Source organism: Malaclemys terrapin, chromosome 2 (genome assembly GCF_027887155.1).
Source record: "Malaclemys terrapin pileata isolate rMalTer1 chromosome 2, rMalTer1.hap1, whole genome shotgun sequence".
In the NCBI taxonomy this organism is placed as follows: Eukaryota; Metazoa; Chordata; order Testudines; family Emydidae; genus Malaclemys; species Malaclemys terrapin.
In genome coordinates, this window is record NC_071506.1 from 140,391,383 (window position 1) to 140,419,118 (window position 27,736).

Consider the following 27,736-nt stretch of genomic DNA (forward strand, 5'->3'; position numbering starts at 1 on the left):
CCCTCCAGAGGAAGGTCCCGTGCTGCTTCTGGAGAGATCCGCTTCTTCCCCCTCCTCCCCCAACTTCCCCCAGCCCTGCTGCCTCCTAGCTGTGACAGGTGTCAGCGATGCAGTGTGGTAGCCACGCGCTGCCCAGCGGGATCAGAAGGTGACTTGTCTCCAGCTTCATCCCTGCTGATGAAAGCAGCTTCAGGCTGGCCCATGAGCAAAGTCTCCCCAGGCCCCGCCCTCAGAAGCACAGGGCCCCAAGCAGTTGCTTGTACTTGGAGGCTTCCCTGCAGGTCCCTTCTGGCTGTGCTCTGGCCTGTGCGTCTGCTCGGGGGATGACGCGTGTCTGCTCTAGCCCTGTGTCGTTACCTGGTTCCATGGGAGCTTTGGTCATGCCAGGCATACATCTGGAGCTGCAGAAGTGGGCTCGTGAGTGTGTGTGGGGGCAACTCCCTCTGGTCAGTGATAGATCTGTAGCTATTCCAGGGTTAACGTTGCAGCCGAATCACCCGACTGAGGAAGTCAAGATCTGGAATTCACTTCTAGTGTAAAAGAAATCTGGGGCTGGGAATGGGTGTGATCACCCCGGAGTCTGAATTGTGGGGTGGATGGGATCTAGCCGCTGGCTAATTCTTCTGTCTCCCCCGCCCTGGAAACCACTGCGATAACCCACCTGCACTGGAGAACTTGCTTCCTGACTCAAGCAGAGCAAGGCTTTCCCTTCTCCTGAGAGGCAGGAGAACAACTCTGCATATGGAGCTAACTGGGAAACAGCTTAGTGCTCGGTGGAGCTCTGTTTCCCTCTGCAGGTAGCCTGCGTGCTCTGCAGCATGGAGAGATTCATTCCCGCTACCGCTCTGCAAGCTATAGGCTGGATGCAAGTGTGTGTGGCTGTGGCTCACTGCCAGCGGAGTGGGGAGGGACGTTTGCTGGTTTGCCAAGGGCAGAAGAACCCCTACGGTTCCCCTGTTCATGGCTCATGGTCCAAAACAAGTACTCGGCTTGTCTTAGCTTCATCCGTCTCCCAGACGTTACTGGGAGACGCTGGAATGTCTTCCTCTGCTGGTGTGAGGCTGTGATTAGATGCTAGGAGATCAGGGGTGATATGCATGTGTTGCTGGGCTAACCTCTAATCAGACAGTATCTCAACAGATAAACGCTAGCCGGATCCAAGCCTGTCCACCCCCCTCCATAACTTAACACCACAGCTGCATTCCTCAGGAACCATCTCATCACAAGGGGAAGTCCTGAGCCTGTGTAAATAATGTCCCTTTTGCAGGGTCAATGTGCAGGGACTGAACCCTGGATTTAAAACCATGAGCTGCTACTGCCGGAAGCAAAGGACCAGATCCTTTAGCTCAGTGGTTTTCAACCTATGGTCCACAGAATTCTGGGGGTCTGCAGACTATGCCTAAGATTTCAAAGGGGTCAGCACCTCCAGTTGAAATTTTTTAGGGCTCCACAAATGAGAGGCCGAAAATCACTGCTTTAGCTCATTAGTAGCAAACTCATCGATAGGTCAGCGTGGAAAATAGCTTTTCTCTCCCATGGCAATGTTTGAGGGGGGCGGGTTTTTGGGCGGGGGGACAAATTCCTATCTGGATTTTGAATTCTTGAAAATTCGTCCCATTAGGGACAGTTGGATTGAGTCAATTGAAGTGTTCTGGTTTTGATTTTGAGGCTTATCAACTTTTTTTTGCTAGAAATTAGCTAAAATTTCAAAATGAAAAGCCATTGGGAACCAAAAAACAAACTTTTTTTTGGTTTAAAAAAATGGCAAAATGGGGCTTTCAACAACTTTGAAATTTTCCTCCCCCTTCCCCTCCAGCAAATTTGCCACAATGGCCTCTTTCCTACAGAATTTTGCTTTTGACAAACACATTTTCCAACACCAAAAAAAGTTGGTGAAAAAAAATTCCTTTCCCATTGTACTCCTAAGCCCCCGTGTCATGTAGGCACTAATGGGAACCAAGAGCCAGGCTGATATCAACGTGGGTTACGGAGGCATTTTCCCAGCAGCTGGAACTCACTGCCACGAACCTCTGACCTGTGCAAAACAGGCCTCCCCAGCTTAGCTTCACCCCAAGAGAGTTGTGAAGGGCAGGCAGAAACCCTCCCTGCAATCGGGAGTGTAAAACCCCACTGCTGTAACTGGGACCGCTTGTCTGAGTGTGAATGAGAGCCCAAGATGCAGGATAACAGGGAATCAGGCTGCTTGTCACCAGCATCCACAGAGAGGCCTAGAACTGAATGGGCCATAGGGACTGAACTTGTCTCTTTCCTTAATCCTCCTGGTCAAGGCAGAGGCACATGGCACATCTCACCTGCCCTGTTAGTGCAGTATCTGTTCTGTGGGAGGCAGTGGCCTCTAGCAGACAGAGCACCAGACTGGGAGTCAGGAGACCTGTGTTCAGTTCCCAGCTTTGCCCCGACCTGCTGGATGACCTTAGGTACTGCTCCTCTGTGACTCAGTTTCCCCCTCTCAATGTCTCTCTGATCATGAGCTCTTTGGGGCAGGGAGTGTCTTCAGGGCTATGAGCATGTACAGCACCCCGCACAATGTGGCCCTGATCTCCTGGGATACAAAGAATTGTCTGCAGGGGGCATGAGCTGGTAACTTGCTGACTAAGCGGTGCCCAGTGGCTGGAGGTAGAAGCTAGATTTCCACTCTGAACAACGAGGGTAATTGACCACGGTAAACAGCTTACTAAGGGTTGTGGTGGATTCTCTGACTGGCCATTTTAAAGCCAAGAGTGAAAGTTTTTCTCAAAGTTCTGCTCTGGTTCAGACAGGAATGAACTGGGGGGTGTCCCACAGCCTGTGCCATCCAGAAGGTCCGATTAGATCTCAGTGGTCCTATCTGGCCTTGGAATCAGTGAATACATCCCCTTCTAAGGGCAGGGGCTGAAATCTCTTAGCCAACGGTTCCCAAACTTCTGTACTGGTGACCCCTTTCACATAGCAAGGCTCTGAGTGCCACCCCCTCAGCGGGGTTTGGGGTGGAGGCTGACAGCTCGCGACCCCCCATGTAATCACCTTGCAACCCCCCGAGCGGTCCTGACCCCCAGTTTGAGAACCCCTGCTCTTAGCTGTAAAACCTCCACTGCTGGCTGTCTGCGGTTCATCCAAATGAGCCAGGCAGGAGTGAGCCCTAGATCAGCTGCCACCATGGGGTGCTGGATGCGAGGATGTGTCCAGCTAAGGCACTGGGGGAGCGGGTTGCAGTGAAGGAAGTGGCTGAGGACAGGTTGGGTCAAGGCCTTGGCTACGGTCTCTGACAGCCGCCCTCTTGGCCAACGCGGGATTGAACCGACCCGGGACCTCCAGAGCTAAAGCCTTGAGCTGAAGAGCAAAGGCTCCAGGGGCGGGGGGCAGTCAGTCAGGTTCTCTGCAGATTAGCACAGAGGGGGGCCTGTGCCGCACTCTGCACTGCTAGGAAGTGATGCCTCAGCCCTGTCTCAGGGGCTGGGGGTCCAATTACACCGAGAAAGGCAGGAATTGTCCAGCACTCAGCACCGTTATTAATACCTTGCCGGTATTCTGGGCACTGTGCTGCCACACGGGGAGTTGTCTTTGCCCAGTGAAGGTCAGGAAAGCAGAAGGGGAGCGGGAGCCTGAGACCTGGTGGGAGGGGGAAGGAGCTGATCCCCCTCCCTTGAGTGGGGAGCCCCTTGGCCCTACTGGCTTCCAGTGGAGATGGGAATAGGGAAGGGGGAAGGGCCCAGTTCTGTGCGGTGAGGGGAGCCCTTGGTTCCCACTGAGCTGTGCATGCCCTTCCTGGGAAACACTGCATCCTGGGGAGGTTCTGCCCCAGGTAGCCTGGGTTCCCAGTCCCAGATGCTTGCTTGGTGGGCATGCAGCCTCATCTGGGCAGTGGGGGTGTCTCATTACTCAGGGCAAACTTCCCCACTCCACTAAGGGTCAGGTCGGGCCAGGCCAGGGGGATGGGCACAGATGTGGAGATCAGGGGGGCTTTGATGCAGGTGAAATATGGGAAAGGGGGAAGTGCCACCAGGGACGTGGACTGACCTCTCCTGCCCCCTGGCCTTGCTTAAAAACAAGGTCTCCACATCTGCCTGGAACACGCGAACCCAGGGTCCTGCTAACATGTCCTCATGCAGTGCCCTGGAGGATTTAGAGCACAGGACTGGGAATCAGGACTCCTGGTCCTGGGTTCTATTCTCTGCTTGCTGCTGACTTCCTGTACACCGTGAGCAAGTCCCTCCCCACTTCCCTCTGCCTCACTTTCCCTGTCTGTAAAATGGGGATGATGCTCCCTTCTTAAAGAGCTTTGAGATGTTCAGGAAGAAGTTGCATTGGCATTGATGGGTGTTGTCCAGGCCCCTTTGGCCAAATGCCTGCATTCCCTAATGCCTGTTGGGACAGGGTCTGTTAGGCCAGAACGTTCTGCTGTGGTGGGGAATAAAACATCTAGACCAGGAGATCCCCGTCCTGATTCAGTGGGGACAAGGGGTACTTAGTACACTGGAGGAGCAGGGATTTGCAATGCAGTGGCGGAGCCTGTTGGTAACCTTGCATTGGAGAGAAGGTCAGAGTGTACAGCTGTGACTCCTGCCTCTCTGCTGGCTGGATGTTTAAACAAGAGATAAGCCCGAATATCAGGGCAGTGACTGCAGGGGGTCCTGTAGCTCAAGGGGTAGAGAGCTGTGGCTTTGGATTAGAAGGCTGTGAGGTCTATCTTGCCTAAGGAGTGGAGGCCATGGTTGTGGGGACAGCTGATGAACAGAGAATCATGAGCGCCTCTCCTGAAGCAAAATGAGAAGTCAGAAGCAAATTGTCCAGCTGTTGGTAAGGCTTTGAGAGATGTCCCTGGCCCGGGGAGTGGCAGGGACTCTGGGGCATTTGAGACAAAGGGACAGATGTGCACAAAGAGCATTGCAAAGCACTCAGGGTGGCTAGGGTTAACGTGTAAGGCAAGCATTCTCCTCTGTTCCCAGGGGATGGTGGGTTGAGCTGGAGTTCTTGTGGTACGCAGATCCTTGGCGGAAGGCAATCTGAAATTCAGGGATTCAACGCGGCTTTGGCCAGAAAAGGCTGAACCAGGCACTGCCTTAAACTTACTAAAATCCAGGGACTAGAAAGTAATAACTGTACCATGGTGGGAAGGGGGAGAGGAGAAAGCAGGTGATACTCAGAGGATGGGGCGCTTTGGGACTCCTGAATTCAGAAGGAGAAGAATGGCATTGTGCCCTTCTGGCATTGCTGGGTGTTTGCCAGAGGGGCCTGGACAAGCGCCTCTATTCCCGAACACCCTGTGGAAGGTGGAGAAATACCTTGCGCTCAGCTAGAGAAAATACAACTTTGCCAGAGATTCCAGCACGGAGCGGGAGGAGAGACCCAGAGAGGCAGAGGAGGAGTCAGAGCAGGTGGAGTGGGAGAGAAGGTCAGTGCAGCGGAGAGCAGCAGAAACAAAGCACTTACCTTAAGGAAACCCAGACAACTTGGCCCAGCAAGCCAGGGCAGGGCAAGTGGAAGGGGTGTGGGGCAGCGCTTAGGCCTGCTGGAGCGAGACAGGATGCCCCCGAAAGAGGCCAAAGCAGCAACCACCTCGGTGCGCTTCCTGGAAGCGCGCCTTGAGATCTGGGACTACAGCTGCAAGAAACATCTGGGCAATTTGATCAGCTACTTCTTCCGCTTCATCTCCGGGAACCTGTCCCGAGGTAAGACGTGCAGCAGGGGGCTCCCTGCACTCCCAGCTGCGAGGCATTTGGAGGGAGCAGTCAGTGTGGGCCAATGGTGTTTTGGTGGCTTGTAGTAGGGGGATGAGGGAGCTGAGTGTGGCTGGGAGCCAGGGAATCTGGAGTTTGAATCCTGCCTCTGACCTACTTGGGCCCCTTGCTGTGCCTCATTTTCCCCATCTGTAAAATGGTGGCAAAAGGCTCCCTCCCAAGCGGGTGGTCAGGGTTAATGTTTGCACAGTGTGATGAATAGATAGAGTGCTGGGTACGTGCAGAATGTCCAGTGTGGGGAGAGATGAAGGAACTGAGGGCTGTGTTCAGAAGATGCATGGAGCTCCCTGCAGGGCTAGATGTAGGGGGAGGGATAGCTCTGTGGTTTGAGCATTGGGCTGCTAAACCCAGGGTTGTGAGTTCATTCCTTGAGGGGGCCATTGGGGATTTAGTTGGGGATTGGTCTTGCTTTGAGCAGGGGGTTGGACTAGATGACCTCCTGAGGTCCTTTCCAATCCTATGATTCTATGGGAGGGGCAGCCAGCAATGGGAGGAGTAAGGAAAGGGGGAACCGCCATATGGGGAAAGGGATGGAGCTGGGGATGTGACTGGCATGGTGAGGAAGGGAGAGGAGTGGGATTCTTGGTTTGGAGAATGGACAGGTGTAAGGCTTAGGTGGTTGCTTAACCAGGTAATTCCATCCACCCGCCCTTCATTGCTCTGTCTGAGCTGGATGGAGTCTCGTTGGGTTCCAGAGGATCTTTTCCAATAGCCAAGGGGCTACTAGACAGGAGGTTCTTTCCCCCGTTAAGCAACCGAGATGCCCAGGAGCAAGGACGCCTTTCTGAGAGGCAGGGCCCTGGTATGAGCACCCATCCTTGGGGAAATACCTGTGATACTGGGAGCCACCATGTGGAATGGCCAGACATGGAAGCAGGAACTATGGTTGCAGATCCAGCTTGGTGGCATTAGACAGCCAGGAAAGGGAGAGCAACTGCTGGATTTCATGGGCCAGGTTAGGTCTCCCAAGTGGTTGGGATGGGGCCACTTGAGAATGGGTCTCCCAAGTTGACAGGTTGTCTCCCCCCAATGATCGAGGTCATGCTGGTTGGGCTCGGTTTTCTATGAGGCTGGGGAGGTCTGGACAGGTTTCCTTGTCTCTCTAATCTCCCCATCACGGCAGCCCATAGATTCCTGGTTTTGGGGAACCCCCCGGATGAGAGGACCAGCTCCGAGATGGGCATTCCTGGCTAATCAAACCACCTCTCCCCTGAAGGAGGATTGAGAGAGCAGGGAGACTTCAGCCTGATTGACTTTATTACTACCCGTTCTTCCAAAATTTGCTGGAGGAGGCCGATTCTCTTGTTAAACACCAAACCCAGCGCTGCTGTTAATTAATTGGAATCGGGCACAGACAGCTGCCTGGCTCCAGAGATTATCAGCTAACTCAATCAAGCAGCCGGCTGGAGCATGTTCACTCCTTGCTCTTCATTTGGGCAGAGCATGATCTCCTGTCCTTTGGAACCAGGGAATCCATCGGCCCTGCTCCGGGCATCGCTGTAATTACCTTGCGTAGCAGGGCAATGCTACCTCGAAGAGTTGCTTCTATCACTGCAGCTACTCAGAGAGGATTCTAGCCACCCCTAGATTTAGCAGGGAGCTGGCGGTATTCCCAGGGAGATTTCTCCAAGCATGGAGACTAAGGGCTTTGAGGCATCTTCTAGTCTCACACCTGTCTGGGACTTTCTAGAGGGGGTTTTAAAGTTGCAAGAAGGGAACGTAACCTTTGGTATGGGTGTATTATGAGCTTCCTTCTGTGCCTGATTCCAAGAGGATATGAGTCTGTTACAGCCCCAGCTAGGGAGCGTTAGCTCAAACAAGCAGCTCCAGATTTTCGCCCTGGCTGTTCCTGGTTCAGTTCCCAATGTGTTTGGCCTTCATTTGGCCTCATCTTAAGCTGCATGCGTAGGTCAGTGTAGGGTTCCAAAGAAGTGTTCCTGGCAGGGTGGCTAGACTTTGTTGTGGTGGGGTTTTGTAATTGACTTTTAAGCTCAGGAAGGAACACAGGGGGCAGGATCACGGGTGGAGGAAGAGGAGGGCAGTGAAGAACTGTCAAACTGCAAACGAAATTGTATGAAAGCAGCATCGGAATTCCAATTCAGGGCGGGCTTTGTCACGGCTCTTGGGGCGATGGTGGTAGAGAGGAAGGGTGGTTTTGTGGCTAAGGCATGGGCCTGGGATCGTTCAATTCCGGCTGTGTCCCAAGACTACCTCTGTCGCCTCAGTGTCACTCTGTGCCTCAGTTTCCCCATCGGTGAAATGGGTATAGTAATCCTAGCAGGGTGTTCCAGAAGGATAAATTCATGAATGGTGTGTGAGGGATGCATATTCTATTGACAAACATCATAGAGAAGCCACCAAAGAGACTCCTGTGGATGCAGTGTAAAGCCACAGTCCTTGATTTTTGTGGTCTTTAAAACCCTTGTTTTTGTAAGCGTCTAACACTGTTTTGTGGCCAAACTCCATCAGGGGAAATTACCCCTGAAGAATGAACTGGATTTTGCTGTACTTTGTCTTAAACTGTTATACAGCGTTGCTGGGCACTGTTAAACAGCTGCTGTGTTTCGCTCCAGAAGTAGCTGCCTATCAGTGATTTGAGGCAGGGGAATGGTGAGCCATATACCTTACCTAGCTCACAGGGATGCTGTACGGGTGAATTATTTAGGGGCTGATTCTGCAATCCTTACAGGGACTAGTCAGTACAATCTCAAGAGACCTGCCAGACCAGAGAGGCTACTCAATAGTAATTGCTACTCAATGTAAAAGCAGCAGAATTGGGTCCTTTTGGCTTGTAAAGTGCCTTTGAGATGCTAAGATAAGAGGCACTGATCAGCTGACACACGCTTTGGGTTGGGAGCTCTATGCTAGAAAACACAGGACACGCGGCCTGGGTGGTGAAAAATCAGGGACAGAAATATATTCTTGCTGTACTCTTGCAATGTACATAACCAAATATTCTCGCTGCTGAGCAAGTAAGTGGTGCACCTCCCTCCGGCTGCGACTGAGTCAATGCTCCTAGCCTGGTTCTGGAACTGTCATCTTCTAGATGAGAGATGATGTCCTGACCTTTTGTGGGTCTAACACCCCCCATCACACTTCTCAGGAGAAATGGGTTGTTAACAGCGATGTCTTGGTCAAGCGCTAATTATTTCCTGCCTGCCCAAAACTCTGTGTGTAGCTTAGTTGAAGTTTTTTTTCAATCCGCCTGAAAATCTGATGTCATGCACTGCTCCATCCTGTTAAACAGTGGCCATGCCCCACCCCAGAAGTGGCTGCATTTCAGCAGTGCACGATTGAAAGCATTATATAAATAAATTAATTCTCATAATACTCTAATGAATTGTCCCTATTTAGAGAAAAAGAGAAATCCTGAACAGTTATTAGTCAGTATGTTCTGTGCATTAAATATTTCATTTTTAATATATTTTAAGCAGTTTTTCTCAAAATTAGAAACACTTTACACTCTTAGGTGTAATATAATGATCCAATACTTAGAGTAGATAACAAGGTTTTCAATCTATCATTGTTAATGCATGTATTATTTAGTGTGTGTGTATAATTCCATTCACTGCTGTCTATTGGTTTGTCTAAAACTGTGCGTCCTAGACCCCATACTGCTAATGGTGATTCTCCTTTAGCTCAAGTGTTAGTTGCATGTGCTTTCAGAGCAGGAGACTGTATGTTCTAGCCCTGCTCTTGCTGTGAAGTTTGAGGTGGCCATGGGGGAACAACATAATAAGAACTAAGACTGCTTATTTTAACATAAAATTCAGCCTGTTTATTGTGGAGCTGAGCCTTTGAAGTTGGGATCTGGGGCTGACCACATCTGCCTGTGCCCTGTTTCCAATCCCATCACTGCTTTATGCTTTGATTCTGGTTATCCCTTTGCTTAGCCAGTGTGGCTGTTAAGCTCTGTACACAGAGGTATTAACCCCAGTGAGATGCCTTGTCCTGATCTTATTGAATTCAGAGCCCCTTTTGCCCATGAGTAATGAATGGGATCACGACCAGCAAAATGGACACGTTTCACGCTTTCCACAAGTTTAATAGTGTTAGAAATGCTATTAAGGGCCCAAGCCTGCAGTACTTACTCAGGCAGAACTCCCATTAACCCCCATGGGGGTACTGCCTTCACGAGGGCTGCAGGATTGGTCCCCAAATGAGAGATTTCTGTAAGTTTTCATTTCCATTTCTTTGTGTGAAACAGCAAACAGCAAAAACCACTGGCGCCAATTGCTCTGACAGGTCCTGTTATAACACATTGTGTTGTCCTTTATGTGCATCAGCTACTAGAAGGTAACAGCCTACTACTGCTGCCAGCCATTGAAGTTCCTACTTTAGCTCAAGTGGCAGAGGGTCGTATTGCAAGCCGTGGGTTAGATCTCTGCTAATAACCAGAGGTCCTTATATAGTCAGTTTCAGCAGAGAAGCTGAGAGCTTGATGGACTGTGGAGATCAAACGCCCCTCCTATTGCTACACCTGGTATTTCAAGGTTAAGCTGGTTGGGGTAGCTTACAGTGCTGCTGCTGTCTTTACTTGTTTTCTTTCACCAGCACCAAATTAATTTTAAACTCATAGAAATGAAAATGAAGGTGTGCACTGTGGGGTGGAGGAGGGAAAGAGACACACCTGGAGTAGATGATCAAAAGACACAATAATAGACAAGAAGGGAGCCTAATTTTGGAAGTTATTTTCCATTGCCAGAGCCTCTCCGTAGCTGCATCAGAAATCCTATGCCACTTACGTGCTGCTATATAGGCTGTGGAAAAAATAACATTTCAGACCCATGAACCTCCAGGGACTGCACTGAAAAGCCAGAGCTACTGTCTACTTAGATCTCTCCAGGTTGGTGTTTTTAAGCACAAGTAACTTTTCCAGTTTAATTGAGTCCACCTGAAAATTCAGATTCCACATGGATTCACTGACAGTTGCTAGACAGTCTCTGTACTCCGAGCGCTGCATGTTAGGCAGAGATGATCAAACCGATGAGATGCACAGAGTCCCTTTGCAGCTTTGATTCTGCCTTTATCTTTGCCAGTGGCTGCTGGTGGGTTGACAGCCCCATGTTTTCTGGGAGCTGTTTGAAAACAACAACATCCATCCCCCGATCCTAAATATAGTCTCTGCTTACTTCCTCAAGTGAGAACTCCTTGGCTCTTGTTTATATGATCTGTACGCTCTAGATCTGCATCCGGAGCATAGAACATTAGTGACTTGCAGATTTCTGTGGCTATAAAATACCTCATGTTTGTTACGCTGCTACATGCCAGGGCCACTCACAGCTTCAAGGTAACAGCGGTGGTAGAACTCTAACCTGTCCGCTCCTAAAGCACAGCCCCCTAGGGCTAGAAGTAATGGAGGCTCCCCATTTACAGTATAGGGCCTATGACACACAGATGAGCAGCTCTGATTTCGTCCAGTAGAGGGCAGAGCTGCACATACAAACTAGTCAGCATGTAGTGAAACTTAGTGTCTGATGTACCCTGGCTATATGGCTCAGAAATTATTAGTAGAAGGAGAGCAACTAAAAATAGAAGTAAAACACTTGTGGTCCAAAAATGAATGAATATCTGTTTCTTCTAACATAACCAGGCAGTGCTTATGGAGAAGGCATCTTTAGTTAATTACCAGTGTAGAACCCAATCATGCAAGTTCCTTAAACATACAGTTGAGCCATTTGTGGAGAGAGAGGCTATGAGGAAGCTAAGTACCTTACAAGATCTCATCCTTGAATTCCAGATTTCCTGGCAGTGAGATCTGCCCGGCTGTTACCTAAATCTCCCCAGGGAAGCAATGGATGCTCAATCACTAGACGCATTTGCTGCCAGACAGGACAAAATGCTAGTACTGTTTGGGGTGGAGTTAGATGGGACTTAATAGGTCTTTGTTCCTGACTTATACCGGAGTCAGGAAAGAATCAAACCCAGCCAGCCAAAGGCCCATATGCCAATCTGAACCCCTCTCTCTGGCCTCAGTCTAACAGTGTTTTGTGGGTTGAACTTCCAGGATATGTGCGATAAGGGGTTAATATGTGATTGATAGCTGTTCTAAGTATGTTAGGCATGAGTGTATGAAGTATTATAGGCTCTTAAATGGCAGCTGATTGACTTGTTAATTTTTATAACAATTGGTCAGAGCTGGCTGAAAAATGGGAAGTATTTATTTTCTCTTGAAAATTGTCAAAATCCCAAACTGTTTCTCTCTCTTTGAAAAATTTCCCCATCCAAACAAAAAATGTTCAGTTCTTTGTTTTTATCTCCCCCCCACAGCCTTTTTCTTCCCCCCTCCCCCTTTTTCCACCAGGAGGCACAACCAAAAGTGACTGGAAACAAATGACTTTCTTTTGATGGAGAGAGAGAAATAGTCTCTTCCCCCCCCCCCCCCCACTCCCAAAAAAAACCCCATGAATCTGTTCTGAACATTTTCATGTAGCTCAAAAAGTCACTTTTGGCAAGGGGTGGCAGTGGGAGCGGGTCAAAAACGTTTTGGCAAAATTTTCACCTGCTCTCTACCATTTTTTAAGACCTCTATTAATCATATCTTTATAAACAGCTTAGAAAGGGTTAAGGGGACCTTTAATATAAAGTGTGATTGTATGCAATGGCCATCTCCCCAGTGACTGCAACAATGAAGGGGCGACATTATTGCCCCCTGCAATAACTGCATCTGTTCTTGGAGCACATCGAGGTGGATTTAGTCTGACCCTCTCTCTCTCTCTCTCTCTCTCTCCACCCCTGTCCTGATGTTGCATAAAAAGCAAGGCATGGTGGGGTTAGGAAGTAACATTAATTGTGGGGAGAGCAGGAGGTTGTCCCATATACAGCTCTGGAAATAAAGCCTCTTAGGTCTGCAGTAGCATTTTTCCTCCCTGGATCTTAAAGTGCCCGTGTGGGCCAATATCATTAAGTGCGGCCTAATGGATCAAACACCACCAGACTGAACCTCAGGAGACCTGAGTTAAAGAACAACTCTGCCCTGACCTGCTGGGTGACCAGTCTCAGTCCAGCTCTATGCCTCAGTTTCCCCATCTATAAAATGGAGATGATACTGCCCTGAGATGGCTCTACTGATTCATAGAATATCAGGGTTGGAAGGGACCTCAGGAACCTAAACCTCCCCCACTGCAACTTGAGACTGTTACTCCTTGAAAACAGCTAGGTCATAGCAGAGGCCCGAAGTCAGGACACAAACCTGGGTTTTTGGGAGGACTGTGTGGTGCAGGTATCTTTGTCTGCCCCCTGAGAGCCAGCCTCTGTTTTCGTGTCCTGGCAGCATCTCGGCCCTACTAAAGCTCTGTCAGCTCCTGGTAGAAGACCTCTCCCAGCCTGGGGGCAGGGCGTTCCAGGGGAAGGACAAACTGCTGCTGAGTTTAGTGCACCGATTTAATTCAAGCCCATCCTGGCAAGCTCCAGGCAGGCTCTGGTGTGCGGAGAAGGGGCAGTAATTGTCATGAGTCATCCACAGGGGTGAGTCATCTACTGTTATTCTTAAGCTGGAGAGGGGGCTGGCGTGTGAACCCCGAAACAAACATGGTTATTGAGTCTTTATGCTTGGTTAGGGAATAACTCCTTCTCCCCCCTCCCCGCCGCCCAGTGGACTTTGCAAGGAGGATGCAGGAAGGAGTGGTTATAGCACGGTGTGGTGGCTGGATACTCGGGAGACCTGGGTTTTATTTCTGGTTCTCACACTGGCCTCCTGTGTGACCTTAGGCAAAAGTCCCTTCCCTTCTCTGTGCCTCAGTTTCCCCTCCCACCCTTGGCCTGTCTCATCTCTGCAAAGCTCTTCTGTGCAAACATGCCTCCTGGGTGTGTGTACAGAGCCTAGCGCAGTGGGCTGACTGGCTCGGCCCTGCTGTGATATAAATAACAGAACAGCAGGGAACCTGTTGTGGTAGATCCCTCGCGGTCCTGTGCTCCTGGGTCTACTGTAAATTCCAGCTCCGGGAGGGTGTTTGCTTCATATTCAGAAGAGGGGGATTGGGGGTCAGGACTCCCACCAGGGGGCCAAGAGTCAGGATTCCTGGGCTCAATTCCTGACTCTGCCACTGACTCACTACGTGACTTTGGGCAAGTCGCTCCCCTGCTTCTCTGTGCCTCAGTTTCCCAAGTGCAAAGTATCAGCCTATTCCCACCCTCAGTAACTGATGACTTGGGGTCAGACTCCCTTTGCTTCCTGTCCTGGCATTGGGCATGGGATAGATGGTGCTCTGGGGAATGTGGCAGCCAGCAAAGGCAGACCCCAGCTTCGGGACCCACACTGGAAATGGCTGCACGGGGGAGCAATCCACGGTTGCTGGTGGGATGCTCCGAGCGAGCTCCGAGGCCAGCCTTGAGCCTCTCCTCACTGCAGCAGCCAACTCTGGTGTCAGAGCCCCACTGGGACCTTGCTGATCGCATGAGGAAGAAGTGACCCAAATGACAGACACAGCCAGTGTCGGTGGAGCGGAAAAATGCAAGGGAAGCAGGAAAGCTTTCCCCTTCCTCCCAGTGTCTCTCAGAGCATGCCTGGAGTAGCTCCTTGCAGGAATGGAAGGGGACGTGCCAGGGTGAGACGGGGCAGCTTAACAGGGACCTGAGGCTGGAGAACAAGGGGCATCAGAGCAGCCCTAGGGAAATAGGGTCCATAACAGGTGAGGTCAGCAATGGGGTGTTTTCCCAGGTTGGGGGCAACCAACAGATGGGGGTATGCAATGGGGTGGCTGCAGCTCTGGGCAGGGCCGGCTCGAGGGTTTTAGCCACCCCAAGCAGCCACACACACACACACACACACACACACACACACACACACAAGCTGTGATCGCGATCTGCGGCGGCAATTCGGCGGAAAGTCCTTCGCTCCTAGCGGGAGTGAGGGACCGTCCGCCGAATTGCCACCGAATAGCTGGACCTGCCGCCCCTGTCCGGAGTGGCCGCCCCAAGCCTGGAGCTGGCCCTGGCTCTGGGGGCTTGAAGCCCGTGTAACCAGGGTACCTGTGCAGGAACTCTGGGCTGGGGACCTACTGACACCACTGCATGCTGAGCCTAGGTCTTTGGGGCCCAGGCTTGTGGTCTCGGTGTTTTAAGCTGCATTGTAAACCTGGGCTGGGGCTTGAGCTGTGTCCACACTACAGACAGACGGGGCTTGGACCTTGGTCTCAGTAGCACTTGGGCTCTGACCCACCTCCCTAGCAGTGTCCTGGCTGACCCGAGTCAGACTGATTTGTTTGGACGGAAGGTGCAGCTTGGGCTCAAAACTGAGACCGAACCCAGGCTTGGTGGGCCATGTAGACGTATCTTGTGGGATTACCACCGTGCTGAAGGCTTGAAGCTCATCCCCTTCAGAGTCCGTACTTAGTCCATGACTGTGGCGGGGTGCAGCTGGTTGTCTCAGGAATTAGCTCTTCCAGCCTGGAGTGCCCTCTGCAGGCCAGTGTCTTGCCTGCCGCTGGCCCTCATGTCCCTCCCAGACCCCGGTGCCCCTTTATTTTGGGGAGCTGCCCCCAGCAGCAACCCATAATCTGGGTCTCCCCAGCCAGGGGAACCCCCAACTCCCTATCCCAACCTCACCTCAGTGACTACTGCCGGTCTCCATTTAGCCCCCGCTCCCGGGGGCAGACTGCAGTCTGTATACCACTCATCATCGGCAACGGGGGTTAGACCTGTGGCCTCTGCCTATATCTGGGCTGCCCCTCTGCAGCCCCAGTTCCTTTTTGTGGGCCCTTAACTTGGCCTGCAGCCTGGGGCTTTGCTGGGCTGGAGTTCCCCAGCTCCCTCTACCCTTCCCCAGCACTGCTCCACCCTAGGTACCCTCCTCAGCTTCCCAGGCAGCCAGGTCCTTCTCTCTTTCGGGAGCTAGAGAGAGTGTCTCTCCTCTCAGTCTCTGGCCCTCAGCCCTCTTATAGGGCCAGCTGTGGTCTGACTGGGGCGTGGCCCCACCTGTGGCTGCTTCCCCCAATCCGCCTGGCTTTTCCCCTCCACAGCCCTCTCCAGGGCTGCTTAACCCCTTCCGGGCCGGAGCGGGGTGACCAGCCCGCTACAATGCCCCAGCGTGATGCTATGAGGCACTGTGCTGCAGGAGCTGGCTGGGCAGGTTGAACCGGTGCTGCCTTCTCCCACTGCCCTGTAGCCCCACTTCTCCTAGCTCAGCAGAGCGGGTGCAGAGAGACCAAAAGGCGGGGGCCTGGGTCTGTATGATCTGTCCCTGGTATTGGTGATTTGGCAGAGCCATCTGAGGCAGCATTGAGCTTAGGCGCTACGTGGTAGTGTCTCGCCATCTACTGGGCAGATGTAAAACAGAGCTCTTCCTTGCTTGGCATGAAAGCTCCCCTAGCACCAGGCTGGCTGCTGTTTGCAGCATTGAGGGGGTATTTTTTACCCCTTATGTCCTGGCTAAATTCAGCTACCTTCCTTCCCCTTGAATTGCCCCAGCTGTTCCCTAACACTTCCCCTTCCTTACTCTTCCATTGCTCCGATACACAGCTGCCCTGTTCCACTTCAGAGGTGGCCACATTGCAGCAGCTGAAGTGATTCCCAAACAGTTTGTGCAGGGCTTTTGGGAGCCCTGGGGCTGAGGGGAGCTGTGTTGGAAAGGCCATTTGATATTCGTATTGACTTTCCCCGGCTCCAGGGGGGTTTACAGCAGAAGGTTCGCACCTTTCAACGGGGAGCTTTGCCTCTGCTGAGGGCATGGGAAGCGAGTCCCTTCATTGGCCCTGCTGTAATTGCAACCAGCACTGCAAGATCTGATGTCTCCTTGTGGGACAAAGAGTCCTCTCCAATTCTGGCTAATGCCGCACAGCCAGCTGGTTGCTTCCAGACTGGCTCCAGGTGTGGTAGGAGGCAGCTGAGGCCTCGAATAACAGACTGGCCTATGTGTGGAGCAGTGCATATGAATGCATCGCTGGTGCCGCTGTCTCTTCTGAGCCCAGCAGGAAGAGAAGCAGCTGCCCCCTCTCCCCTGTGCCAGAAGGACCAGCCTGCCCGGGCTTGAGAAGAGGGTGGGGGGATAGGAGGGGGGATGAGAGCTATGGAATTAACTGGGTGGAGTTTTTCCACTTCTCCTGTCTTCCACCCCCCAGCTCATCTTCTGCCCTGAAACTAAACTGCAGGCCAGCCCGTGTTCTAATGCAACCCCAGTGCAGGTATCACATCAGTTGGCTTGATCTCAAACCCATATAAAGACTCCCGTTGACTTCAGAAGGCATCTGGTCAAGCCCCAAGTGCCCTGCAGCCCGTGGCTACGCTCTGCTCAGGTCGCCACCTAGTGGCTGCAGCCTAAAGAAGAAAGACGCCCCACTACTGCTAATGGAGCATCAGGCCCATGGTTCTGGAGACGAAAGCTGTGAGGTCTAGCCCCCCTGCTGGGGAAGGATGAGGAAAAGGCAAGTGGGGGGTCCCTGTCTCCATCCATGTAAAGGCTTCCAGGGAAGCTGGGTAGGGGTATGCCGAGGGAACCGTGCCTTAGTGAGACTTGGATGCTGCAGCCTGTACCGGGACTGAGCAACAAACACACAGGTCAAAGAAACCTCATGGCCGTATACTGGGGGCAGCAGGGCTCTTGCTGTGTGGGTGCGAGGTGGCTTGCAGTCCAGGCTGGCTGACTGAGTTGCAGGGTTCCCCACTGTTTGACAGGACAAGGCCATGACGTTGCTTCCCTGCTCCCATCTCAGGAAACGGGGCGGGGGAGAGATCAGGCCAGCTTGCAGGCACTGGAATCCCATTCATAAACCACTCCTGCATTTGGGGAGACCCAGCCAGTTCCATCTCTGCATGCGATGGGGCTTCTTCACCGTCCTAGGCTCACCTGGCCCTGGCCGACGCCTGCGAGCTCACACCACGGAGGCGGAGAGCCCTTCTCACTCGGGGGCTTTGAAGCTGTTTTATGGTGATCACCTGCCTCCAGGGACATTGGAAGCCATGAGATGGGAATTCAGTCTCCGCAGAGGTCCCGCCCCAGCTGTGTATAGTACTGTCCGTGGGAGAGCTGGGCCATACGGGTTAACATGGGCTTCAGAGGGAGAGGATGGGAAGTAGCTGGCTATGGCGGGTGAAGTGAAATAAGTCAGGCTGACGTGTCCTCTGCCCGCGGTGCCCGGCTCCTGTGTGCGGGGCTGGACGCGGCTGCCTGCCCCAGGGCGAGCTGAGTCAAACGGCTCGTGCGAGGCAATTCTGGAGCAGGACTCGGCAGGATAGCTTGGATCAGAATCCCGAAGTACCAGCTGCCCAGCTCCTTCCTTCTCGGTGCACAGCCAGCCCCCAGCTAACCCATAGATCTCTTCAGAACAGTGCTTGGGCGGGCAGCAGCTCAGATCCCTATCTCTCTCCTGAGGCATTCCCAGCGCTAACGGTCTATTTTCCAGCTAGCATCTTCCCTCCAGCACCCCTCCTTTAAGGCTCGCTGGTGGCTCCCCAGCTCCACCTGACAGATTGTCTATTGAGATCCCTCTGGCCATCACGTCCTTCTCTAGACCCTCATGCTACTGACTGGCCACTACAAATATTCTGGACTATTCATAGGCTGCCATAAATTAGAGCACCCCTGGGGTTGCTCTAATTTTTGTCAGGGGTTGTTTTGAGTGGCTTACAACTATCTCTGTCCCAACTCTCCCTGGGCCGTGCCTTCAGGAGACACCAACGAAGAATCTCAACCAGAAAGTCCTGGGTTCAATTGCTACTTCTGCCACCGGTCCATTATATGGCCTTGAGGAAGCGCCTTCCCCTCCCTCCATCCCCGTGTCCCCATCTGTAAACCAGCGATAACGGTGTGAATCCCTGGGTGAAATGGCCTCTAGCGGGTCTGCGGGGCGCTGGTGCTGTCACAGTGAGAGACGGCTCTCGGCAGCTGCAGACCTATTCCAGCACTTACCGCTCTCTGCGCACAGCTGGCAGAAATCCCTTGCACTGCTGCCTATGCCAGTGCTTCCCTGGCGATTGCAGGGCATTGCACCAGTGTGATTGAGCGCGAGCTTCCAGCTCCGTGTGACGGCAGCCTGCTATTGCGCACAGACGTGGGGGTTAAGCCTCCTGCAGCAGCTGCTGTTCTTGTTCCCGGCCGGTATTTTGTCTTGCTTTCTATGCCGTTAACTGCCCCAGAGTGGGCCTCCTCTTGCAAGGTGCTAAGGGGGAATAGCTCAGTGGTTTGAGCATTGGCCTGCTAAACCCAGGGTTGAGAGTTCAATCCTTGAGGGGGCCATTTAGGGCTCTGGGGCAAAAATCTGTCTGGGGATTAGTCCTGCTTTGAGCAGGGGGTTGGACTAGATACCTCCTGAGGTCCCTTCCAATCTTCTGTGACAAAGTTCCTCCTCTATCTTGGTGGGTCCTGCGCTTATTGACAGATTTTCTTGTGTCAGAGATTCACCATGTGGGTTGGGGAACAGCCCAGAGATCCTCCCCTCTGGGAGAACCCACAGTCCAGGTCAATTGGGAGGTTTGGGGGGAACCCGGGCCCGCCCTCTACTCCGGGTTCCAGCCCTGTGGACTGCAGCTGTCTATAGTGCCTCCTGTAACAGCTGCATGACAGCTATAACTCCCTGGGCTACTTCCCCATGGCCTCCTCCAAACACCTTCCTCCTGGTGTCTGATAACACTGGTGCTCCTCAGTCCTCCAGCAGCACACCCTCTCAGCTCCTGGCACCTCTTGCTCCCAGCTCCTCACACTCACACCACAAACTGAAGTGAGCTCCTTTTAAAAACCCAGGTGCCCTGATTAGCCTGCCTTAATTGATTCTAGAAGCTTCTTCTTAATTGGCTCCAGGTATCCTAATTAGCCTGCCTGCCTTAACTGGTTCTAGCAGGTTCCTGATTACTCTAGTGTAGCCCCTTCTCTGGTCACTCAGGGAACAGAAAACGACTCATCCAGTGACCAGTATATTTGCCCTCTACCAGACTCCTGTACCCCACTGGTCTGGGTCTGTCACACCTGCTATTCTATGATTCTAAGCACACTCAGCTGCTCCAGGAGCAATCAGCCCTTTGCAGGGTATAGGGAAGGGCCACATGGCAGAGTTCATCATTGCTATAAAGCATGGGATTGAGAGGATACAAGGAAAGCTGTCAGACCCCACCTAGCCCATGCCCTGGGACTCCTCTATTGTAGGGACTTATCTCAACCTTTCTGTATTGATTCTTGCCACACCCCTGTACAACAGGGCAGGGCTGTTTTCCGATTTTTCAGAAGAGAAACTGAGGCCCCGAGGGGCTGAATGAGTGGCCCAGAATCACCCAGGGAGTCAGTGCGAGAGCAGGGGACTGAATGAGGGTCTAGGCTGGTGGCCTAAGATCTGACAACCCTGCCTCTCTCAGGGGAGGACTGTCCCCTACAGCTCACTTTCTGGTGTTCTCATCCAGTGTAGATTTAAAAGTCTAAAGTAATGAGGCTCCTACCCCCTCCCCTGGGGAGATGATGCCCCAGCCTGTTAGATCTCGCTTCTCAGAGACCTTTCCATGTGTTCAGGCGAACCTCCTCTGGTTAATTTCTTCCCATCCCTGGTTCATATCTGCACTGGCACTGGCAGCTTCTCAGGGCAAGAAGGATGGACGTGTTCTCCTGTTGAGTGTTAGTGTGATTTTCTCTGGGGCTGTTGGCTGGCTCCTAGCACACCTTTCCAGGTCAGTTTCACCCACCTGCTTTTGGAACACACCATCCCCTGGCAGGGCACCAGGGCCAGGTGCAACTCTGCTTCAGAGCTATAGAAGTTTCTCTCTCTCTCTCTCCAAAGCAGGGCTCGTGATCTCAGGAAAACAGGGGTTTCCTGGGCAGATTGGCATTTCTACCCGAAATGCATGGAAAGGAAAGCGAGTCCATGGTCTCCTGGGAATGGTCATCCGATCTCAGCTCATGTTTTTAGTGCGGATTCAGGCGGGAGCTTACGTCTGGACTGGCTGATACGTCCCTACTTGGGAGACTGGGCGGCTGTCTCTGCATTTCAGAGTTGGCCCAAACCTGAAACTATTAGCTGTTATGACATTTATATGACAGCCATGCTGTAAAGAGGGGGGTCTGTCCCTGAATAACAGCCAGCCCTGAGAATCAGATGCAGCTGAGGAAGGGACAGGGGCTTCTCTCTAAGCAGCTGGCAGAATGGAAGAGTGGCAGAAGCCGCAGGGCTGGGAAGTCGGTCCCCTGGGATTAGAGACCGTGGGAACCTGCTGGGGGAAAAGGGTCCAGCGTGGTGCTTACTGAAAGAACAAGGCAGAATCCTGCAGGAGGGACTGGGAGGCGAAGGGGGAAAATCCCCTTGAAGCTGTAGCCCCGGGTGGGCTGAGGAACTGTTTGTTTGGAAAACCTAACTGCCTGCTGTGGCCCTGGTCTAGGTACAAGCCAGCACTTCACACGCATCTCAAGGCCTCAAGCCGATCTGAGTCCTGTTGCGCTGGGCTCTGTACGAAGCCACATGGGCGATCGGCACTTAGCTGTCCCTGACTTTCGACGGCTGGTGTACCCCTACCTGCTTTTATGGCCCTATGAAGAGCTCTCCCTGCCAACTTCCCCACAGTGAGTGGGTCCCTGCCCCACCGCCGTTGTCAGTCCATTGACAATGGAAAAACCAGATCTAGCCACGTTCCCGACCCAATTTCTCAGTTCAAAGAAGCCTGGCTGAGTTTCAGATCTGCCCCCAAAACTCTTGGGTCTGTCCACATGCACTTGGTCTTCCCCCTCCCTCTGCGCCGGGAACCCCAAGTCCTTGTGCTCATGCATCTTTCAGGAGATGAGCTGACAGCGTCTCGCTTCATAGCTGGCTGGCGAAGCAGCAGCGAGATGGATGGCCCTGAAAAGTGCAAACTTGAAGGAAACTTCAACCGTACCTGGAACGATCCAAAACCATTAAAGCATTGCTAGTTTTGCTGAGCACAGTGCCCTGAAGTTTCACTTCCATGACTTTATATTTTAAGTGTGTGGAGGGGGAGGGGGGCCACTGCTGGCTCCCAGCCCCATGAGCTTCCCTGTAGTGATTGTCAACATACTGTAAGCATCTCCTGGGTGTAGCTTTGGTGGTGGAGATCCCAGGTTCATTCTCTGGAGCTAAAACCAGGGATTTTTTTGATCTGTGTTAGCCAAGGTGGTAGCAGGTTCTTCAGCCTGTATATGTGACCCAGCCACCACTAGAGGGAGAGAGAGAGGGCCACATTGAGCAGGCGTGGGTTATAAATGGACTGGTGCCTGGAAACCCCGGTGATGGGTACCTTACAAATATGAGAAAATCCTTAGCTCCTGGAATCAGGAGATGGCCTGAGCATCTCGGCTTTCATTTTAAAAAAGCGCCTGGTCCGCACGGCGGCGGAGAAAAGATTGGAAATGTAGTGAGACTGCGCTGGCAAGGCTCAGAAACCAGCACGGCCCATGGAAAGAGCCCAATATTTACTATTTTTAAAAACTAATTTTTTTTTTTAAATCCTGGGGCCAGCCTCGCTATTTTTGGGGTTGGCAGCACTGAGAATGCCAGAGTTTTGCCTACATTGCCGCCTTCACCGTTGCTACCGCCTGCCTAGAAGCACCTCCAGTGGCTTCAGAGGGGAGCAGGACTGTGCTTACCAGGGTACCACCAGGAACACTTTATGGCCCATGCAAGGGGGATCCTTTCTACGCAGCCTCTCTGATTCCAGCCCATGCAGATCAGATGACAGGATCAGGGCCAACTCCCATCAACCCTTACCCTGCAAGGCGAGCTAATAATAATAATATTGGCTCTGTTTTCCCATCAGTTATGTACTAATACATCTGCGCCTACCTTAAGCTTCTCTAGCCTGCATTTCTGTAGCCATGTGGAATATCATGGACCCCATCTCCACACCCACAAGCCCCTACTACTGGCGTGCAGGAGAATCGCCATATGCAGTCCAGGGTGTAGGACACACCATTGAGCAGTTCTGATTCCATCCATTGGAGGGCAGCAGTGCCCAGTCTGGTTAATATTGTTAATGCCACTAACATGATTCTTCACAGCCAAATTGTAACTCTGTGTCAGGCTATTATTAGCATCCCACTGTAACTTGTGCCGGGAGGCGAGGGGCTGGGTAGATGTAATTCCCTGTCTCACGGCATCTCACTGTGTGCAGTGCAGCTCCCTTTATAGCAACTCAGATCATTGCTGAGACGTCACTGTAACCACAAGTGCAACGTGGTTTCTGATCTCACCGCGCTAGCCCAAGGTGCCTCTGTTGCATTCTAGGACACTTCTGTTGTATTGCGTGTCTTCTGTATTGAACAAGAGAGGGCAAACTGGTTCCTATTAACGTGAATGGCTAAACAGCGTGATAGGCATGTCTTGGAATGGTTGCAGCCAGTAAATCGCTTTTAAATCTCCACACCGGCCAGGGAAATTTCCTTGTTAAAGATAATCCTGCTTTCTATGCTCCGGTCTGTCTTAGTACCTCTCTGCTATTGTGTGCCTCACAATTTGATATTTCCCAATGCCCCCCGAGGCAGGGCTTTGTCCCCATTGTACAGATGAGGAACTGAGGTGCAGAGAAACTAAGTGACATGCCCAAGGTCCCACACACTGTCTGAGCTGGGTCTCCCCTGTCCTAACCTAGTCCCCTAGTCTAGAGGATTGAATATAAGGCAAGGAGCCAACAACTGCAGCAGCCTTGATTGGCTGTACTACAGTAGCGCACACAGGCCATGACTGAGCTTGGGGGGGCCCATTCTGCGAGGTGCTGTACATGTGTAGTGAGAAACAGTCACTTCCCCATAGAGCTTGTTCCCTGCCTCTCTCTTGTCTGCATAGATTGTATCATCTTCATTTTACAGCTGCATAAACAGGGACTTGCTCAAGGTCACTGGCAGAAGTGGGACTAGAACACAGATCTCCAGGCTAGTAACCCGGCCACTAGACTGGCTTCAGGGGCCCCTCAAAGTTCATGTGTCTGAATCCATCCCCCAGCTTCTGTTCCCTGTTCACCAGCCCCCAGCAGTTTTAAGAGTCCCAGGAAAATCCCGTCAGCTGCAGCTCCTCCACGAAACACTCTGCGCTTTCCAAGCCCCACACCTAGAGGAGAAGCCATTGGATGGAAATAATCCCCCCTCGGCTCAGTCCGGTAACAGACCGTGTTTTTCAGCCTGTTGGATGCAGTCAGAGACTCTCCGCTCCCAAGGCTTTCTCAGCTGGGATTTCTGGCCGGGGGTGCTGGAGCTGGAGCTAACTGTCGAGCTGACTGTCTCAGCAGGACGAGCGACTCGTGTCTCATGCACGGAGGTTCCCGCAGGATGCTTGCACTGGTGGTGCTGGCACCGAGCGGTGAAAACGTCTGTAGAACGACAGGTGCACGATGGCTCGATCCTACTCCCATTTGAGCCAGTGGCAGAGCATGATCAGACCTTTCTTTTGTAGCTTAATTCTAGGGCCCTACCAAATTCACTGCTGTGAAAAACGCATCATGGACCGTGAAATCTGGTCTCCCCCCGTGAAATCTGGTCTTTTGTGTGCTTTTACCCCATACTATACAGATTTCATGGGGGAGACCAGTGTTCCTCAAATTGGGGCTCCTGACCCAAAAGGGAGTTGCAGGGGGGGGTCACAAGGTTATTTTAGGGGGGGTCACGGTATTGCCACCCTTACTTCTGCGCTGACTTCAGAGCTGGGCAGCCAGAGAGCAGCGGCTGCTGACTGAGGCCCCAGCTCTGCAGGTAGCAGCGCAGAAGTAAGGGTGGCAATACCATACCAGGCCATCCTTACTTCTGCGCTGCTGCTGATGGTGGCGCTGCCTTCAGAGCTGGGCTCCCAGCCAGCAGCAGCCACTCTCCAGCTGCCCAGCTCTGAAGGCAGCACCACTGCCAGCAGCAGCACAGGTGTAAGGGTAGCAATACTGCAACCCCCGCTACAATAACCTTTCAACTCCCCACAATTCCTTTTTGGGTCAGGACCCTACAATTACAACACTGACATTTCAGATTAAATAGCTGAAATCATGAAATTTACGATATTTAAATTCCTAGGACCATGAAATTGACCAAGATGGTCTGTGAATTTGTAGGGCCCTACTTACAGAAGAGAGGCAGCCAGTCTGACACTGGCTTAAATGCAGTGGGCTCAGCTGCTCCCCTCTGCTTCTGGGAGCACTGCTGAAGCTGGCCCCTTCCCCCATGCCCTGGGATCTTGCAGCAGGCCCTCTGCTGGATCTCTAGCCCCACTAGTTTGGAGAGGGTCGGAGACAGGATGGGCAGGGGCATGTTTCGAAGGCAGCTATCTACATGTGGCCTAGACTGGTAGATGCTGTCAAGTATGAGTTAAAACATAGCCCTTTCTGATCCCTGCTGCTGGGTTTCTGCTGGCTACTGGTAGGGGTCAGGAACAGATTTACCCTCCCCACCATGCATTTGGAGTTTTTATTCTCCTTCGGAGGCATCAGGGATGGCTAGAGATGGAACGCTGGGCGGGGGGGCCGGGGCTCACAGGTGGCACCCAGCATTCTCTCTCGCAGGTGCCTGGCTGTCTGGTTCTTGCTCCCACGCTCAGGGTCTCCCTGATTGCCGAGTGTGGCATCGGGAAGGAATTTTCCCCCAGGCAGTGACCTCGGGGTGGGGGGTTCGCCTTCTTCGGCAGTGTGGGGTGCGGGTGACATGCCAGGATTATGTGGGTATCTCTCACTTATTCATTTAAACCTCGGTACCTCCTGCTCTTTGCCGGTGGCACACAAGAATCTAGTCTCCTGTAGGCTGTGATGCTTTGGTCTCTTTTTCGTGGTTGGCTTAGCATGCACAGGGCCCTCCTTACCCATATGCAAAGTACGCAGCTGCGTAGGGCACCAGGAAATTTGGGGCACCAAATTGCCCCAAATTTCCCGGTGCCCTACGCAGCTCCGTGCTGCTCCAGCGGCTAGTCTGATCCCCCAGCCTGCTGAGCCACCCAGGAAAGCTGACCCCGCCCCTGCTCTGCCTCTTCCCCATGGCCCCGCCCCTGCTCCACCCCCACCCCACCTCCTCCCACCCCTGCTCCGCCCCCTCCCAGCCTCATCCCGCCCCTGTGACTGTGTTCAGATTTTGCGTGCAGCTAGGAAAGATAATCTTGTGGCTAAGGTGCTCGAGTTGAACTCACTTTTCCTGAGAACTGTTCCTGGCTGTGCTGCAGTCTCCCTTTGTGAGTTGGAGCATGTCACTGACTCTGTGCCTCAGTTTCCCCATTTGTAAAAGCAGGGATAAGAATCCTTCCTTGTTCTGGTCGGGTCTGTTTAGAGCCCAAGCTCCTGGGGCTGGTCTCTTGCTTTGTGTGCGTACAGCACCTAGCAAAATGGGGCTGCGATCTCAGTGAGACTAATAGTAACAGCAGCGGGGCCGCAGATGACGCATGATGACATTCAGCTTTGAGATCCCCTTCCCCCCCATTTCCGAGGCCCAATTTGGCCCGTGTTACTCATCGACCGCCTGTGTTAAGTACACGATTGGCCGGGACCCAGGGACACAGCTAAACACACAACAATAAAACCAAGTAAATATTAGCAGCCATTAGAATGGGGCAGGGAGCTGATTGATTACCTTCGATCGGGCTCCTCCCCCCCCCCCCCCCAGTGGAACAATACTTGCTTACTCATACTTTATTAAAAACAACCTCTTTCCTTTTTGCTCTTTAATAATTCACGGCGCTAATTGTCTAGAAACGCAAACTTTAAAATGCCAACTCAGTGAGTTCATCTCCACACACACACATCCCTGTTCCCCACTGCTCTCCATCCGTCACGTTCTCTGCGCACTCCTCTCTTTTTCTGGTCTCACTTTTTTCTCTCTTTTTCTCCCGCTCCTTTCATTTCTCCTCCTTGCTGCCTTCAATGAGAGAGGCAAAGGGGGATGAAGCCTACCGGGCTGCATTAGCTGCCCCATCGCTGATTATGATTAGCCCTGGATCCGCGTCAGGCCCTGCCTGCAAGTGACTGTTAGAGCAGAAATAAACATCGCTCGGGTTTCGCTTAAACACGCAACTCGCTAACGAAAGCCACAGCTAATTGAGTTAAAAGGCTTTCTCAAAGAGTAGCTGCTGATGAAATCCAAGCTGCAGTAATGAGTGTGTGTGTGGGGGGAATCAAATACATTTTTTTTTTTTTATGGCCTGGTGCAATTTGACAGCCAGCTGCTCCTTTCCCTTCTGAAATGTCTTTTGTCTCTTTTGGTTTCATGTGATGCCAGGAGAAGAAAGTTGGTGAAAATAGGACTGGCCCTTTAATTGAGGAGGAGGGGCTTGCAAGTAACTCCACCCTTTTAGGCGGAATCAGTGAGGGGAGGAGAGATAAGACCCAGTTTCTTTGCCTTTCAGGTCCTTTACCATAAGAGGGTTTGGAGGGGGGAGATTCCTCACTCCCAGTTGGAAATCTGTCCTTCATGGTTCCTACCCTGGACTCAAAGGCTCCTCCCAAGTGGGTGGAGCTACATGACCCCACTGCTTTATTACAGGGCCCATCCTCATGTTTTACCCCCATGCTCCGTGTTGACTGCTCATCAGGGGCGGCTCTAGCTTTTTTGTCGCCCCAAGCACGGAAGGCAGGCTACCTTCGGTGGCTTGCCTGCGGGAGCATGCCTGCGAATTGCTACCGAATCCGTGGGACCGGCGGACCTCCCGCAAGCATGCCGCCGAAGGCTGCCTGACTGCCACCCTCGCAGGGACCGGCAGGGTGCCCCCCGCGGCTTGCCGCCCCAGGCACGTGCTTGGAGCGCTGGTGCCTGGAGCCGTCCCTGCTGCTCATTGCTGTGGAAAGCGCCGCACGGCTTGTGCTCCACCAATGTCATTCAGTGGCCTTCCCAGCCTGCGTTGCTTGGCGCTTTTATTCCTGGTGTCACAAAGACAGGGGAGTTAGCCTGCTAAGAGGGAGCACCGGAGCCTGTGTCCTGGCAGGGGAAGGCGTGTTCCCACCATGCACTCCCTTCGGTAGGCTGACAAGGAAATGGATAGCGGACAGAAGGAAGGAACGTGGGGAACTACCAGATTGGATCAGAGTAGGGGTCCACTGTGGCAGATTTAGTTAGTCGGACCCTGTGCGCATCTTCGTTTTTGGGCCTTCTGGGACCCAGCCAAGAAAAAGAACATTCTCTCTTA

General features: G+C 52.5%; 1 protein-coding gene across 3 annotated transcripts in view; it reads left to right on the forward strand.

The window, feature by feature from the left end:
* The window catches only part of KCNIP3 (potassium voltage-gated channel interacting protein 3), a 90,787-nt gene that overhangs the window by 21,599 nt on the left and 41,452 nt on the right, over positions 1-27,736 (forward strand). The window contains exon 1 of one of the 3 annotated variants that reach the window (XM_054020913.1): positions 5,413-5,669. The exons of the other annotated variants lie outside the window; for them this stretch is intronic. Within the exon in view, the coding sequence (XP_053876888.1) occupies positions 5,525-5,669 (145 nt within the window). The 5' untranslated portion in view covers positions 5,413-5,524. Of the gene's footprint in view, positions 1-5,412; positions 5,670-27,736 lie in introns of those variants that run through there. 3 annotated transcript variants of the gene reach the window in all.